The sequence below is a fragment of the Mirounga angustirostris genome, unplaced genomic scaffold (genome assembly GCF_029215605.1).
Source record: "Mirounga angustirostris isolate CCGP_5_RB_7025 unplaced genomic scaffold, mMirAng1.0.hap1 SCAF_10, whole genome shotgun sequence".
Taxonomy (NCBI): domain Eukaryota; kingdom Metazoa; phylum Chordata; class Mammalia; order Carnivora; family Phocidae; genus Mirounga; species Mirounga angustirostris.
In genome coordinates, this window is record NW_026991718.1 from 48,661,836 (window position 1) to 48,679,673 (window position 17,838).

Genomic DNA, 17,838 nt, shown 5'->3' on the forward strand with positions numbered 1-17,838 from the left:
TAATTTCCTTAAAATATCAAGAGCTCCTATAGTTAAATAAGGTCAATAATTCAAGAGAAAAATTTAAAAAGGATAAAAAGGATAATGCAAATGGCTCAAACATCTGTAAAGCTTACAATAAGGTATCAGTTTTCCCTTTCAGAGGAGTCACCATCAATGTCTTGTGTTGGTGAGGGTATAGGAAAACAGGCAGTATGGAAAGTAATTTAGCAATATGTTAAAATTACAAATGCACATGAGTCCATTTGACTCAGCAATTTCAAAGAATTTCAATTCTTGTAAGAATTCATTTCTGGAAATTTGGATACGTGAAAATGATATGTATATACAAGAACACTCACTGCATCATTTGGAATGGCAAAATATCAGAAACCTCAATGTCCATCACGATTCATTATGTATTCTAAAGACACCATGGCACATCCATATAATGAAATGCTAAGCAGTATCAAAAGGAATCAGGTAGCTCCAGATTTACTGACAAAAAATGACCTCCAAGATATTTTAAGTGGGGAAAAAAAAGCAAATTTCAATATCGCATGTATAATACACTGTAGTCCGTGTATACGTGCAATCACACATACGTTAGTATACATACGTCACACACACACTACAGGTGAGCAAAACGGTGTCTGGGTCACTACCGACCCTGAGAATAAGTGTAAGAGCAAGTTTGTGAAAATGAGTTCAGCTGTGTTCCTGGCTTTAAAAACAAACAAGAAGGGGTACCTGTGTGGCTCAGTCACTTAAGCATCCGGCTCTTGATTTTGGCTCAGGTCACGATCTCAGGGTCGTGAGAGCGAGCCCTGTGTCTGGCTCCACATGGGGTGTGGAACCTGCTTAAGATTCTCCCTCTCCCTCTGTACCCCTCCCATTTCTCTCAAAATAAAATAAAATAAATAAAATAAAATAAAATAAAATAAAATAAAATAAAATAAAATAAAATAAAATAAAATAAATAAAATAAAATAAAATAAAATAAAATAAAATAAAAAAATAAAAAAATAAAATAAAATAAAATAAAATAAAATAAAATAAAATAAAATAAATAAAATAAAATAAAATAAAATAAATAAAATAAAATAAAATAAAATAAAATAAAATAAAATAAAATAAAATAAAATAAACTAAACTAAACAAACAAACAAGAAAAGGTCTGCAGAGCTTTCAGGCCACTATGAAGCTGGGGAGGTCCCGACCAGGCTGAGGATGTTGATCTCACTGAACTCCCAGCCCTCTGACATTTCCCTGAAGCCCCTCAATAAAAGGTTTGCAATGGTGTGTTGCAGTTCAGCCGATGAACTGACGGGACGTGCCTGCCTCTTTTGGCTTCTGCTGCTGGAGGCTCTTCATCCCCCACTAATGTCCGGGGTCAGGCTCTTGCCCGAATCATGGGCATGATCTCACTGATCTCAGCCCTCCTCGGTTATCCTACCCAATTCCACCAGTTTATATTATACACCCCTCCCCCCAAATCTGATCACACCACTTCGCACTGATGACCCCACGTCAGACCGGAGAAAGAACCCAAATTCCGGGGCAGAGTCCACAAGGCCCGTGTGGAGCGCCCCCTGCACATGTCCCAGCCCCGTACGCGGCAGTGGCCAGCGCAGCTCCTGTCACACAACTGGGCAAGCCCTCCGTGACTTCAAACGGGCTTCCTCACTGACAACAGTGCCTTTCCTCGTTTCGCTCTTTGGAAAAGCTCCTCTCTTAAGGTCTAGTTTAAACGGCACCTCTTCTCTGAAACGCCAGTGCACTTCTCAGGTCCACTTTCCCTCCGGATCCCCAGAGCACCTTGCAGACAACAGAAACATCAAGGCATGGATCACAGCATGCTTTTATTGTTAGCATGGCACAGCAGAAAGAACACGGAGTTTGCAGAGCCCTGGGGAACTGCGATGAGTTACCTTCCCGGCCTCCAATCCTCATGCCTTCCTGCGCAAACTACACTCAGGGCTCCGTGCAGTCCTTGGCGCATCATACGAACTCAATAGGCAGCTGCTGTCCAGGCTCTGCCAAACAAACTGTGTGACTGTGGCCAAGTTACACAACCCTTACGAGCCTTAAAAGCAGTTAAAATAATGTTCCTACCTTACAGAATTGTTGAGGATGAGATGGGATGTCACCTAGCACCGTTCTCAACCTATCAATTGCTTAAATGTTTCATGAATGAATGAATATTTTCAACTGAAGAATTAAAAAGGACTTGCTCCAAATATACACTATTTTGAACATAACACAGAGAGGATTGCAGAAAGAAGCATACGGAGTGGGGGTGGGAGGGAGGGAGACCAGGGGAGGCTAGGGAAAGAAAATGTAAGAATGTGGGTGTTGGAAGTAGTGGTCTGAAAGCTCTTTATAGGCGATGGGAGACTATATGGTATATAGAAAATAGAATACAAGAAGATGCCAGAACTTCTGGGCTCTATTCCAGCTTCTATTGTCTGGAGAAAAGTCAAAGTAATGGACTGACTGCAGGATCTTCCACTGGAACTGGAACATAATGTAGCTTTTAGTGACTACCTTCTGCCCCCAATCAGAAAAAGCTCAAAACTTACCCAGTTAAAGGCAGAGAAAGGAGATTTTCAAGGAGAAGATGCAAACCAAATCTTGGCCACCTCACCCCAGCAGCTAGGAAAAAAGATACAGATCCAAAACCACACCAGCCTCCACAATGGACAGTCAGGTTTCTTGGGGAAGGCCACTAAAAGGCAAAGGCAGACGGAGCTCCGAGAGCCAAACAAAAGCAAAGTCATTCTTTCCCTTTTGGCAGTTTACAAGGCAGCCCAAGGAGTCCTTCAGAAGCATTGTTTCCTTTAACTACATCCCTTTTCCTGATTCTATACCTATAAAAACATGTAAGATAGATAGATTGAAAATAATAGAGACAGATCCCTTTCCTTGATTATATGTCTGTATCCGGGAGAAGATATTCTATGGAAAAAAATTAAACTTACAACCAAGTATGCTCAGTTATAAAACTAGTATACGTTTACAAATTTAATTATTCTCATGTATATGTTTATATATCCATAAGGTTATGTATCTCGTATATATTTACATAGATGTGAGAAAATACATCTCATTATATATACATATACACACATATACGTATTTATATGTGTGTATACATGTGTACATGTATATATACACGTGTGTGTATACATACGTGTGTGTGTGTGTGTGTGTGTGTATCTTCTCTGTAGCAATGGGTTTGTACTTGGTTATGGTGCCAGACAAGTGACAATACTTTGCAAGGCTGGGGTAATGTTCTATAGAAGGCAGTACATACTCTGAATCGGCGAGCAATACGTGCTTCTGTTTTTTCGTAGTAAAATAAGGTTTATTAACCCTTTTTGGTGCTGTTTAATGCTATTCATCTTAAATTCAGTATGTGAGTTTACCCTATTTACATTTATTGCCATAACGTATGTATGGTCTTCTGTCATTTTAGGACATGTTTTCCATGCTGTGTCTTTGTTTTTTTTCTTTCCTGTCTTTTGTTACAGGTTTTATATTTTCCTTTACTCCCCACCCCCCACCCCTGGTAATTTAGAAAAATCTATAGTATGTCTTTAGTAATGCTCATTGTACTTTTGCAGATAAAGAAGTTAGCACCCTTACAATTTCTCCCACCTCCTCCTTCACCTTGTCTCCTGCTTTTTGTGGGTATCCTCGTGAACATATTTTTTCCTCTCTGTTATCAAAGCGATATTTGATATAAAATCTCAAATATAAGTATATAAATTACTCTTGTTTTAGAAAAACAATTATCACAGTTATTTAAATGCAAACTTCACATTTGAACGCATTTAGTGTTCACTACCAGTCCCATGATATATATAACTTCCCCAATCCCTTACGTATCTGATTCATCGCTAGAAAATTTGAGTTCTTGTATATTTGGAAATGTTTTAATGAAGCTCTTACATGTGAATGGCAACGTAACTGGGTACAGAATTCTCAGGTCAAACTTCTAATATTCCGAGAACTGCAATACTACATATCCAACAACAACAACAAAATCATATCCACCATAAATAAAGAACCCTTGCCAATCAGTAAGAAAAAGACAAACACATAGAGAAATGGGCAAATGGCTTGAATGGGCCCTCTACAGAAAAGTATGAACAGGTATGAAAAGGTGCTCAACCTCGTCAGTCATGAGGGAAATGCAAATTAAAGCCATGATGAGATACACCTGCTGCACCTACCACAACGGCAGGAAGACCGTTGATCCTATTTCCTGGTGAGGACGTGGAGCACCGCTGGTAGGAGTTTAAACTGTCACAACCACTTTGGAAAACGAATAGTAGCAACTTAAGCTGAAATGTAAATATGTAAACCCATACATCCATGTTCCAAGAGACATATAGAAGAATATCTTCTATCAGCATGATTCATAATAACCCCCAGATTGGAAACAATCCAAATGACTAGCAATGGTCAAATGGATAAACTGTGGCATATTCATAAAACAGAACACTATGTAGCAATGAGAATGAAGAAACTGCTGCACACACACAGATGAACCTCACAAACACAACGCAGAACAGAAGAAGTCAGAATATAAAGGAACACATACGTATTTATGATAGGATACATATGCCACTCGGGCAAACCGGTCAGGGTGGTTAGAAGGTAGAAAAGTAGTTACGTTAGGACAGGGGTTGGCAAACCTTCTATGTGAAGGGCCACACAGCACTGAAGGCTTTGCAGGGCATGTAGTCTCTGCGACGAGTGCTCATCTTTGCGGATGTGGTGAAATGCAGCCACGGATAATACATAAACAAATGAGCATGGCTATGCTCCATGAAAACTTACGGACACTGAAATTTGGACTTCATCTAATCTCCACTGAGTTATGAAACCTTATTCTTCTTTTGATTTTCTGGGGGGACCATTTTACAACATAAAGATTGTTTTTAGCTCACAGATGAGAGCCAGATTTGGTCTGCAGGCTACAGTGCGCTTTAGCGACTCAGGTGTAGGTGAGCGGGCGTGGGGCTCCTGAGCGGCTGGAAAAGCTCTGTTTCTTGATTTAGATGTGGTTACAGAAGGATGTGCCCTTTGTAAAACTTACTGAGCTGTACACTTCAGGTATATATACCTTCCTATATGTCTTTCAGTTAAAAGAATGTTTTTTAAAAGTATTTTTTTAAGTTTAAAAAAAAATGAGCACAGGGGCGCCTGGGTGGCTCAGATGGTTGGGCGTCTGCCTTCGGCTCAGGTCATGATCCCAGGGTCCTGGGATCGAGCCCCATATCAGGCTCCTGGCTCAGCGGGGAGCCTGCTTCTCCCTCTCCCTCTGCCTCTGCCTCTCCCCCTGCTCATGCTCTCTGTGCCTGTGTCCCAAATGAATAAAATCTTTAAAAAAAAATTATTAAAAAAAATGAATACGTGTGACTTAATTTTTCAGTTAATATATTTGTAGGTGATTCTTCATCCTTGAAATTCAGTAAGTTGGTTGGGATCATGATTTATCCATTTTTATTCATTTTCTTTCATTTCAGAAAAGTTTTCTATCCTTTGACTCTTGCCTTTGCTCAGTTTGTTCCAGGCTCTTCCCCAGTGAATGTTGCCAGCATCCCTGACAGTGAGTTTGCACCCAGGACCCCTCCTCCCGCCTCTCTTCTGGTCCCCTTATCTCCCCACTCTGGCTAGGACCATTTCTGTTTTCTTTTCCTGTTTTGCAGTGACCTCCAAGTCCCTCTTCCTCACTGATTTGCTTTTCCTGTAACTCCGATGCCGCCTTTTCCAGCCTCTGGTGCAGCTGTGCATGCTTTGTGCAACGGCATGCTTCAGGAATTTAATCTGCACCTCGTGTGGCTTCTTTGTAACTTTATTCTAGCACCTCATCTTTCATTTCCTGTTTCAAAGGGAACCTTTTTTTTCCCCCACCTTCCTTGACGGCACCTATCAGTTCTTCAAATTTTTGTTTTTTTCTAATGTAAATTTTCATTCTAAATGTTGGACATCAATCCCTCTACTTTCCCCACAGAATCCGAATCGGTTGCATGTTGGATTCTTTATTAATTAATCTTTCCATGGAAAAGTTTCTCTCTAGGGTTTCTACCCTCTGGTACTACATTTTGGACTGGACAACCCTGTGTTGTAATGTCCTGTGTATCACTGGAAATTAAGCTGAAGAACTGGATGGTGGAGAGGTTTCAACTATTAGTTCAAAAGTTCAGCAGCCTGAAGGGGGATGGGAGGAACTGGGGCTGGCTGTGGACTGTTACAACTAGGAAATTTCATCTTCAGGCATTGTCTGTCTGGGCCAACACCTCTAAATACGGATGTATGTTTGGGTGTTGAGGGTTGGGTTATGCTCTGTCCTGATGCTAGGATTTTGGTTTATTTCCTCATATGGGAGTGAGCTGGTCACTCTGATAAGTTAAAATAAAGCCCCACAGATTGCAGGATTTTTGTTTGGTGGTTCAGCAAATATTTCTCTGTGCACAATGGCCTTTGTCTGGTGCTGCTGGCCCTCGGCTACAAAGCTGGCTCCTAGGATATGGTTTCCAGGCCCTCAGGCCAACCGTCCTCACCCTATACCTCATCCCCATCAGAAACTGGAGTAGGGAGGGAAAAGAGGCCTGTCTGCATTCCCCATTTTCCAGAGAGCATGCAGCCCATCTCTCCAAGCTTCACTGTCCCTCTGAGAGTCCACTATTGTTTCTCCCCACACTGCGATCTGTATACCCCATATCATCCTTTATTTTAATTCAACTGATCTTAAGCTAGTAGACAGCCCCTGGCATTCATGGTTTAAGAATGGGGCTATTTCCAAACTTAAGCAGATGAATTTTCTCTTCTGTTTGGTTGTTGTTCCCTTCACCAGGCTTCAGGAAAGGGTTCTTTTGCTATCTTGCTATTAAGTCACTGATTCTCCTGTTAGTCCCCAGTGGGGTGTGTCTTCCTCCTCTACAGAGGTAAAGTGACAGAGCAAGGGAATGGCTCAACTCGGCTGGAAGAAAAATCTGTTTTATGTCTCGCTTTGAGCAGCTGGAGCAGACAGAAGTGATTTTTTCCCCCTAAAATAAGCTCTGGGGCAGAGCTCAGGAGAGAAAAATCCAATTTTTGAGAAAATGCTGGTTATGTGGCTCTAGGTGCTTTTCTTTGCCCTGTGCACTTAATTTTATGCTCATTAAGATAGAAAAATATGCTCTGTTCTACTTCTGCACTAGGCTAGGGAAAGAATGAAATGTATCCCTCTTGCTATCAGCAAGAGATACTAAACACAAGAAACTACTCATGACTGCCTAACGGCAAGAAGGATCCTTAATTTCTAAGTGAACCTCCCATCTTCCCCCCTCCACCCCTCTCTACACAGAGACTAAGGCACCCACACTTTCCCAGTGGGAAATACGATGGCCAGCAGAAGACATGGGAGCACAAGCTGAGGCATTTCTCCTCGTTATGACATTGATAGAGACGATTGATAACTGGGATAATTAATGCATAGGTGTCAAGATCACACTAAGGTTTTATGTACCAGTACCTTCTTTTTCCAAACAATCCTATATAAATGCCTCAGTTTCCTGGTATCATTTCAGTGGACTTCAAGCTGAACAGCTTAAGCTTATATAACTAATTAGACTCTATTTCCATGACAGTCAATCACCAATTGCTAGCTCATTGCCTCCTGGCAGTCACAAATCCACACAGTGGGTAGGTAGATGGTTGGGCTCTACCCTGGATTAGGTGTAGATTAGATGAGTTTTTTTAAAACTAAAATCACAGGTCAGCTGCTTGTGAGTCCATGGGCAGCATGCCAGGCCTGCTGGTAGTAGACACAAATACCTTTATAACATAGGCACACTCACTGAGGACAAAGATTAAAGGGAAGGAGATCGTGCCTAAACTCATCTGACATCTTTGTAGAGCTGGAGGCAGAATAAGGTTGACCAGCTAACCAAAAAAAATATGAAGCGCACTTACCAGAGTGCTCGGCACCAGTCTAAATGTTTTAGAAATACAACATTCAGTCCCTGGGGTTTAATCGACAAGACCAGTGCACATATAATAACACGTCGTGTGAGACAAAGAAGAATCCAGCATTAAATCCGGACCCTTCTTCAGAACTGGGCTCTCAGCCTTCCCAACGTCCCAAACTCTCTGCTGGTTCTTTAGCCTTCCCACATCTCTTCCACACCCTCCTTCACAGTCTCCTGTTTGAGACCCTCTAAATGCTAGTATGCTCCCTTCTCGGGCCTCTTCTCAATCTACACATTCAGCCTGGGGGAATGATCATAACTGAAACATCAACTACCATCATTTTGCTCTAGAACCTCCAACTCACAGACCCACCTGGATGCACACCTTCAGGTCCAACAGATATCTCAAAAGTTGGATGTCCAAACTTGCTCCCTTCCCAGGATTCTGAATCTAGGTAAATGGCACTACTGTCCACCCGGTCACCCAACCTGGAACCTCAGGAGCCACCTGACATGCTTCTTCCTTTATTCCTACAGCCAACAGTTAGTTCTTTTTCCTAATCTTTCTCTTATCCATCCACTTCTCTCCTTTCTCCCACTCAATGTCATTCTCTGAGTTTAGGCACCCATTAGTTCTCGCCTGAACCATGCCTGAGCTTGCAAACTGGCTTCTCTGCCTTCAGTATCGTCCCCGTCTCCCCTGAAGCTCCCCTCTCTGGCCACTCCCAATCTTTCATCCAATACACCAGTCACACCAGAACTACCTGCATGTCTGGGGGCGCCTGGGTGGCTCAGTCGTTAAGCGGCTGCCTTCGGCTCAGGTCATGATCCCAGGGTCCTGGGATCGAGTCCCACATTGGGCTCCCTGCTCGGCGGGAAGCCTGCTTCTCCCTCTCCCATTCCCCCTGCTTGTGTTCCCTCTTGTGCTGTGTCTCTCTCTGTCAAATAAATAAAATCTTTAAAAAAAAAAAAAAAAAGAACTACTTGCATGTCTCCATGTTTTCTCACCTCTATGTCTTCATGTGGTTTTTTGTGTATTTTTCATCTCCATAATCTTCATGTCATTTTGCCTGGAACACTCTATCTTCTTCCTATTAATCCATTAAACTTCTCACCTCAAACATCACCTCCTCCAGGAACTTCTGATACCCTCCCCAGAGTCAGATTCCCCACCTTTATGCTGGGATCCAAATATTCCATTGTCTAAAGAAAATATTTAAAACACATGAAGTTCCTCTTCATCTCAAACTCAATGAGAGGCGGGGGGGGGGGGGGGGGGCGGATACCTTCTCATAAAAACTACAGGAAATAGACTTCCCATGATTGTAAACAGAGGTAAGTAAGTCTCTGTGTCCCCCATTCAGAATTGTGGTCCGGACTGAAGTTACCCAGTGGACACTGCTCCTGGCCACATTTGCTGGACAACACCTCTCTCACCCAGATTTTCACCATGCTCCAGGCAAAAGGACATATTTTTTTCTTATACTGGCCTCTGGCTACTTCTTTACGGCAAATGATCAACTGGATAAAAATACGTCATTTCTATGAAGGTGCCTCCTAAAATCTGTCTTCATCTGCTTTTCTTATGGTTTAATGTCCACAGCTGCCTATGGGATGCTCCTCACAGACAGGGGGACAAGACTCAAAAGTTAACACAAACCTGTTTCCTTAACGATAAAGGGATGAGCAGATGACCTCCAAGGACGCTTTCCCACTAAAATGTCATCTGAACTCATTCTCTGTCCTAAACTGGCTCACTTGTGAATCTCCCCATTTCTAGGAATAGATAAAATACGTAGAGGGCCTCGTCATAGCAGCTCACTGTCCAGTCTCCGACAATGGTATTACAGGACGGTTAAGGGGATCTCTAATGTGTACCGCAAAATATTAAAAATACATCAATACTCTCTTCCTCCAATAATCTAAAATAAAACTTCCACTTGCGTTAAGTTTTCCCAAACCTGTACATATCATACTACCTTTTGGAGAAAGGCATTTCCTTTCATGTCTTCTAAATTTATTTCTTTGAAGCTTCAAGAGGTTCCTTTAATTCCAGGATTTCAAGATTTGGAGAATAAGTCCATATGAATGCCACCCATACCTTCAGAAACTCGTAAGTCTTTATACAAGAGAAAAACAGTGCTCTTCGTATACGGGTTTTTGGTTCCTCAGTGAAGCCCATATTGGCCAAAACTGCTGATTTGGCAAAAGTCACCATATTGAATATTAAGTTTCTTTTGCTATGCTATAAAACCTTTTTATGCTTTTATAAAGTTATTATTAGCGCATAATGGCATCTCCAAATCTCACTGTCACTTCAATGGAAAATTCTTCCTTAAACTGACCTGCAATCTGCACCTCTCTACCTGCCACTGTTGAGAGGATGAGTTTCTGGAACATGAGACGGTTCCCATCTGACATTAATCCCAGAGTGAGCAGCCTTTACTCCTAACCCATGTCCTGAGCCCGAGTTCACGGAGACAAATTCTGCCATACTGACTGATGGAAGCAACTGCCCAGAGGTGGGATCTGCAGATACTTCTGGAAAACAGGATGGCTCTCCCTAAAACAAACCCCAGCACCTCAAGAAGCTGTTGCCATGTGAATCCCTTCTTCCTTGGCCCTCTTCACTCTTAATACCACTGTTTTACTTAGGACTCCTTTCTCAACAATTTCAATCACAGTATCGTGTGCTGGTTAAGGGTCCAACTGCCTAGATTCAAATCTCACTTCTACGGTGTGCTAGATGTATGACCTGGGTAAATTACTGAATCTAGGTTTGCTTCCTTCATCATTAAGATGGAACTCCTGATAGTACTCCCCTCATGTAGATGTTATGAGGATTAAATGAGTTGGTAACTGTAGCGTACTTGGCACAGTGCCTGGAGCAGAGCAAGTGTTTCATAAATATTATTATTACTACGATTACAATTCTTCTTCTTCTTTTTCTTCTTCTTCTTCTTCTCAATAGCTCCCTAACCAGTCTTCTGCCGCAAGGTCATCACCCTTCACCCATCTGTCTTCCAGGCTACTTCCAGGATACACTTTCAAAACATTTCTTGATTATAAAATACGTATTTCATTACAGAAAGTTCAGAAAACATATAAGGGAAAAGTCACCCACTGACCAGAGAGACAACCACTATTGACATATTTCCTACCAGTCTTTTCCTTCCTTCCTTTCTTCCCTTCCTTCCTTCCTTCCCCTCCCCTTTCCTTCTCTCCTTTCCTCTCCTTTCCTTCCCTTCCTTCCCTTCCTTCTGTAACATAGCTGAGATGATCATTTATGTACTGCTTGTGTCTACTGTCTCCCACTAAGCATGTCCCCATAAGTTAACATTTAACCACATGAGGTAGGGTCGGTTTGAATTCTCTGTTTAGGACCGGATACAGAGAAAACACAAACTGGAGCAATGAACGACTGGCCCTTCCCTGGCTGAGGCGCACACTTCGCTGCTGCCGGGTTTGTGTGACGCCCACACTCCCCTGCCCGCTCCTCTCCTCTCCTCGCTAGTCCTCTCCGGGGGAATGCAGAGCTCTGAGGGCCTGGGCTGCTGGCCTCACCCCTGCCACCTGGCCCCTGATGCCACGAAGATGGCGCGTGTGCTCTTGGGGTTCACCGCTGTTTCAACACCCAGCTTGGAACAAGAGTTTCCAAAAGAAAACATTGCCCTCGGTAATGACAACCAGGCCTGGGGGTTCCGAGCACTCTTACCGTCCAGCCACATCCATGTGACCACACAGGGATCTGGCTGACGCCTGCCGGAGGGCTGACTGAGTATCTTGTGGCTTCAGATGCCACTTGGAGTGCACTGCAAGGTCCTTCAGAGATGAGCCATGTCTCCTAATTTTTATCCTTCACAGTACTTAATACAGAGCTGGTAATCAATAAACGATTGATGAATAAAGTAACAGCCAACACTTTTCTTCCTTTTCAATACGTATGTTTCTACTTCTTTCTCTTGCTTTACTGCACTCAATACGCGTCGGGACTGCCAGCACTCTTGGAGTGCTTACTATGTGCCAGACACCAGTCTAAGGGCTGTACCCATGCTAGCTAATTTATTCCCTCCAACAGCCCTGGTGAGGGGATGTCATTATCATTTTCATTTTATGCATGAGGAAGTGATGGAATTAGAACTCAAATTTTAAAAACTAGTTTGATCAAATATCACCTCCAAATAATTGAATTCAACAACTAAAATATTTAGTAAGGACCAACTATGGCCTAAGCACTATGTAAGGTTAGGTCTTACACTGCAGGGGGGAGAAATACCTGACAGTGTACTAAACACAAGGTAGATGGGACAGATTCATACTAATGCAAGGAGGGAAAAGGGCAAAGGGAAGGGCCCACTTCCTACGATCGGAACAAGCTTCTCCAAAATGCTGAGAAATAAGGAGGCCCTCAATGTCATCTCATTATTAAGATCCAAGAATGAACAGGGTTAGCCCTCAAAGGGAACCACAATCCCAGAACATGTCTGGGAGCATTTGGCAGGACCCTGCACCTCTGTTCACCCCCAGACAGAAACACTGGGGCCAACGTTTCCTTGTTCCCCAAGTGATTCCTTGTCTGGAGTACAGGAGTCTGGGGTAGCTGGAATGAGCGGGACAGCCCAGCTCCTCCTTACTGCAAGGATGCAGCATCGCAACGAATCACACCATTGACCCGACATTAATTTAACAAGCAGCGAACACAGCTTTTTTGTAAGGCCTGGTTGGTGTATCCTAAAATCGCAAGAATCTCAACATACTCCTCACTAGCATCAATGTGCTTTTTGAGCAACACGTGAAACACGTCTTTAATGGAACACACCATACACAGCAGAGAGCCACAGCCCTAGAGGAGACCTGGGGCTTCCCAACACTTCAGTGACCTCCCAAGACAGGAGCCCCCAGGCGCAGTCCCCGCAGCCTTGCTCCTGATTATTCACAGGAAGGAAGGCAAGGCTCCTCCGCTCTCTTACCCACACCACAGCCTCAGCCACAGCCTGGACGCCAACTGTGTCCAAACCCACAACTCAGAGCTCCGGGCTCTCGGCCCGTTCTCGGGGACCAGCACCACCCAGGCAGAGACCCCGGGCTGTCCATACCCCATATGTCCTCCCAAGAGGTCCCTCCGCCCACTCTCTCAGTCAGGCCTGCACTCCTTCTTGCTTGGCTCATGACACCTTTCTTACAGGTTTCCCCACCACCAGCCAGAAAAGTCTTTCAGAAGCACAAGGTGACAGATCATTCCTTGCTTTACAACTCTCAGAAGCTCACTTAAACCAATGAGGTCAAGTCAAACTCTTGACCCCAACTTGTTGGGCCCCTGCAAGATCTGGCCCCCGCCTGCCCCCCAGGCCACCCTGGGTTCATACCCACATGCACTCCGCCCCTTCTGCTCCCCCTAGACCAAGAGCAGTCCAAATAAGCCCTGCCCTCTCACAGCCACCAGGCTCAGGCCTCAACACCAGCACCATCTCGCACAGGCAGGCCTCCACGAGGCCTTCGCCTCCGTGTGTGTGACAAAGCACCAGCACGTACCTCCACCGACGTGCTACACACCACATAGCATCACTATCTGCTTCCTTCGTGGGCTCTTCCACTAGCTTGTGAGAACTTTTCAGTGTCCCCAGGCCCCCCCCCGGGGGGGGGCGTTGGCACACAGTAAATGTTTGCCAGACAAGAGACTGAGCCTAGACACCCAAGCCCACCAGGCCTCCACTTTCCCTGACCCCTGGGCGGACTTACCAACACAATCGCAGGTGGGGAACTCGGCCTGGGCTCTCTTTGCAGGTGTGTCCAGCAGACTCTTGGTGGGTGTGTCCAGGTACTTAAGAGGTGACTCCAGGAAGCCACTGAGCGTGGGTGTGAGGGGGTTCTCGGCCTTGGTGGGTGTGGCCTCCTGGCCCCCCTCCTCTGAATGGAAGCAGGTGGTTGAGAGCACAGTCACAGCCCCCGAAGACTCAATCTTGATTTGCTTGGGGGAGCGGGTAGAAAAAGGGCTCTCGGGGGCTGGGAGACACGTTGGCTGGTTCTCGGGGTCCTGAATGGGCACAGATGGGGGGCCAGGAAGCCCAAAGCTATCCCCAAATTCAGCTTCAAACTGCCGGATGAGCTCTTCCAGCTTGTCATCGGCAGGGGGAAGAGGGCCGGCGGAGCCCGGCTGCAGGGTCGCCATGGGGCTAGGGGATCTCATTTCCTGAGTAGGGGGCAGCAGGCTGTCCCCAGAGGGACTAGGTGCAAATAGCGCAAGAGAAGGTTCTGGGGGCGGGGGGACAGCAGAGCCCTGTGAGGCGGGGACAGGGGCAGGTGGATGTGCCTGCGCATCCTCAGAGGCTGGGGACCTCCGCCCTTCCAGGACGATCTGCCGCAGAGGCAGGAAGAGAGGCTGCGTTTCCCGTGGCCTGGACTTCTTGATCTGAATGGGCTTCCGGACGCTGGGCTTGAACCCAGGAGTGGCCTTCTCGGTTCCCGCGGGACCTCCAGCTGGTGTCAGGGGCTTCTTCTTCTTCTCCTTGGGTGGTCTGTCCGGAGGCCGTGGGGCAGGTGAGCTTGGTGGGGCCCACCAGCCCGGAGCAGGAGGCTCCGTGGGAGCGGGGAAGGAGGCATCGTGGGCCTGGTCCAGGAAGAGACTGCGCTTATGGTGAAGGTGCTGCTGCAGGGCGGTCTGGGCCTTCTGGTGGGCGTCGGGCTCTGCAGATGGTGCGGGAGCCTCCCTCTGGAGCATGGGGGATGGGGACGGGGCTGGGGAGGAAGAGGGCGCCTCCACCTTGACCTTGGGCTTGGTGGGCAGGGCCTCGGGCCGCTTGAATACTGACTGGATGTAATCACTGGCACTGCCCAGCAGCTGCTCCAGTTCGGCCATGGGGTCAGGGCTCGGGCGGGGCATGGGCCAAGAGCTCCGGGGAGTTGCTGGTGGGGTGTCGGTGCCCCAGGCTTCAGGAAACTCTGTTCTAGGAGTTGCTGGCGGGAAGGCAGGGCCATCAGGAGCAAAGGACGCATGCTCTTCAGCCGGGACCACAGGCCATGAGGGGGCCCGGAGGTAGGACTGGGCAGACCGGAAAGGGGCAGGAGGGGACAAGGCCTCAGGGAGGGGGCAAGAAGCCTGGGAGGTGGAGTGGGAAGGCTGAGGGAGGGCAGAGGAGAGCTGTGTGAGGGCCTCGATGGCAATGGCCGTCTGCAGGCTGATGTTCTTTTCCTTGGCGATGCTCAGGGCACTCTGGGACAGGGGCAGGCCCTCGGGGGGAGGTATCTGGGGGACCTCAGAGCTGAGGATTGGCCGGGTGCTTGGCGCTGGGAGGCCAGCCTCAGCAGAAGGCAGAGTCCCTGGGAGCCTGGGCCGCTCCTCCCCACCGTCCACGACCACAGACTTGATCTTCCCCTCCAGCCACTCGAGGTAGTCAGGGCACTCCGGGCCATCGCAGTTGCAGTTGGGTGGCTTCATGCCATGCCGAGCGAGGGCCAGGGCCGTCTGCAGCGTGTCCAGGTCTTCGCTGCCAGCAGAGCAGCCCTCGGGCCCTGACCGGGCTCCCCTGCTGTTGTTCCCAGCCTCGCGACTCATCTCACGGTTGAAGGTTTCATAGAGCCGGGTGCTAAGGGCCCCGTAAGAGGACACGGCTTCGGCCACAGCCGAAAAGGCCACCAGATCGTGGGCATCTTCCAGGCGAGCAGTGTGAGCTGGGCCCGGGGCACCGTCCCAGTTGGGCTTCTGGTCTACTCGCCAAGGACCCCCAGCCCCCAGCAGACTGGGTCCAGCAGGTTCTCTAGCACCATTGACCGGCGCCCCTGAGGCGCTTAGCTGCCGTGAGTCCCCATGGTACACTGGCCCTGAGTCCATCTGACCTGGAACAGGTCCATCAACTGGGCTGAGCTCTGAGCCTGTCTGAAGAAAGAAAGAGAGAAAAAAGGAAAAAGATGAGCCATGAGAGTAGAAAAGCACTGTCCTGCTTCACACCACGCAGATGCATACCTAAACCCTGCATTTCTTGCACACTCTGTCCCTGAAACAGCTCAAGCCTGAACTCATCTTCATCTTCAGGTCTCCTTGCCCAGCTAGCTGCACCAACAGAAAGGAAAGGCAGATCGTTAAGAGGTCCTAATCCAGAATTCTGAATGTTCTCAGATCCTTTTAGAGCCTAAGATCGATCATACGGATGAGGCTCCCCAGACACCAAGCATTTATTAAGGACTCACAAAAAGATCTTTAACTCGCAATGACCAAAGTGACACCGGGACCATGCTGATTTCGGTGTTTGTCAGGAGAAAGCTAACCAAACACCCCAAGAAGCAATATGCCTTTAAGTGTGTGGTATACGTGGAGGGGGCGAGCAGCCTTGAGGGACATACGCAGCCTGGACCAGAGGTCAGCCAGAGCTTTTTAGTGGGAAGGAAACCACAGTTTTTTTCTCTGCCTGTTACTGTCCTCACTTAAACCCTGGCCGAGCTCTGAGAGCTGGTGACAAGATGACATTCCCACTCCCAGCCCCAGCCAGGCTGGAGAGAAACACTGATGATCGGACACCACGTGCGTTCAGCCCCTGCCGAGCCAGTCATGCCAGTCACAAGCAAGCTGCTAGTCGGACCAAGATCCAGGCCTCTTCTCAAGCCCAAGAACCACCACTATACACCTGATGTCCAGCAAAGCACACAGACGGGGGAGGGCAAAAAAGGGAAGGAGCCAAGGGGTTCAGCCCAGCAAGTTAAAAGCTAATACGAAGATGCGAAATTCAGTTTGCAGAATTCATCCCTCTAGAAAGGAAAGCGCTTCCTTACAGTAGACTGCCAACAAAAAAAATACAGAAGGGACAATAGATTTGGAAAGTCATCAGTAGATGCCACAACTAGGAGGTGAAAGCTTAATGGGGCACAGGATATAGACATGGTCTCAAAATATCTCCTCGAAAATCACTGAGTTAAAACAGCAAAGAGAAATCTGGCAGATACCACCTGAACCAAATGATCAGAGTACTCATCGTCACCAATACTGTGGCCAACATCATGAGACTCTTGATATGATACACTGAGAAGGATGTAACATCACTCACACAGAATTCCAGCCAAAATGTACAACCCAAATGTAATTATGAGGAAACATCAGATAAACCCAAACTGGAGGGTATGTTAGAAAGCACCTGGATTGTTGTCTTCAAAAATTTCAAAGACAAACATCTCTGCAAACATCTTGGGCTTACTGAAGAGACAAGACAGAGAAATGCATGTTCATGCGTTAGATCACGGACTGGGGACAACAGCTGGAAGGTACACCATGGGACATCTGATGCAATTTGAATATGGACGCGGATAAGATCACACTGTGTCAATCTCAGTCTTCTTGGCTTGAATCATTTTACTCTGATTATGTAAAAGAATGTCTTTGTCCTCAGGGGACACACACACACACACACACACACACACACTGAAGTATTCAGGATAAAGGAACATAGTATTTCTAACTTAACCTCAAGTGGTTCAGAAAAATATGATATGCATATAAAAAATACACATACAGAGAGAAAATGATAAAGCAAATAAAGCAAAATGTGAACAATTTTAGTATGTGGGCGTCCCAGGTACTCTTTTTGCAACTTTTCTATAAGGTGTAGCATAGAGTGGATAAACAGATGGTTAAATTGATACTAGTCCCCAGACTGTGGAAGGTGCCCATCATGCATGGGCTCCAAAGCAGCGGTGGGAAGGTGGGATTTGGGATTAGCCCAGTGGAAGGTGAGCAGAGACCCCAGCCTAGGGTTCCCACCTCATCTTCATCGCTGCCCCATTCTGGCCACAAAGGACCCTTGTGCTTTTCCAACATGCTTTTCTGAGCTTTGCACATGCAGTGCTCACTGCCTGGGATGCCCTTCCCAGCCTCTGTGGGGCCACCTTGGCTTATCCTTCAAGTACCAGC

General features: G+C 46.5%; 1 protein-coding gene across 7 annotated transcripts in view; it reads right to left on the minus strand.

Annotated features, from left to right (window-relative positions):
- Positions 1 to 17,838, minus strand: part of TET3 (tet methylcytosine dioxygenase 3) — a 99,125-nt gene that overhangs the window by 32,179 nt on the left and 49,108 nt on the right. For all 7 annotated transcript variants that reach the window (XM_064572301.1, XM_054509761.2, XM_064572302.1 and 4 more), the window contains one exon: positions 13,683 to 15,816. In XM_064572301.1, the coding sequence (XP_064428371.1) occupies positions 13,683 to 15,816 (2,134 nt within the window). The remainder of the gene's footprint in view (positions 1 to 13,682; positions 15,817 to 17,838) is intronic.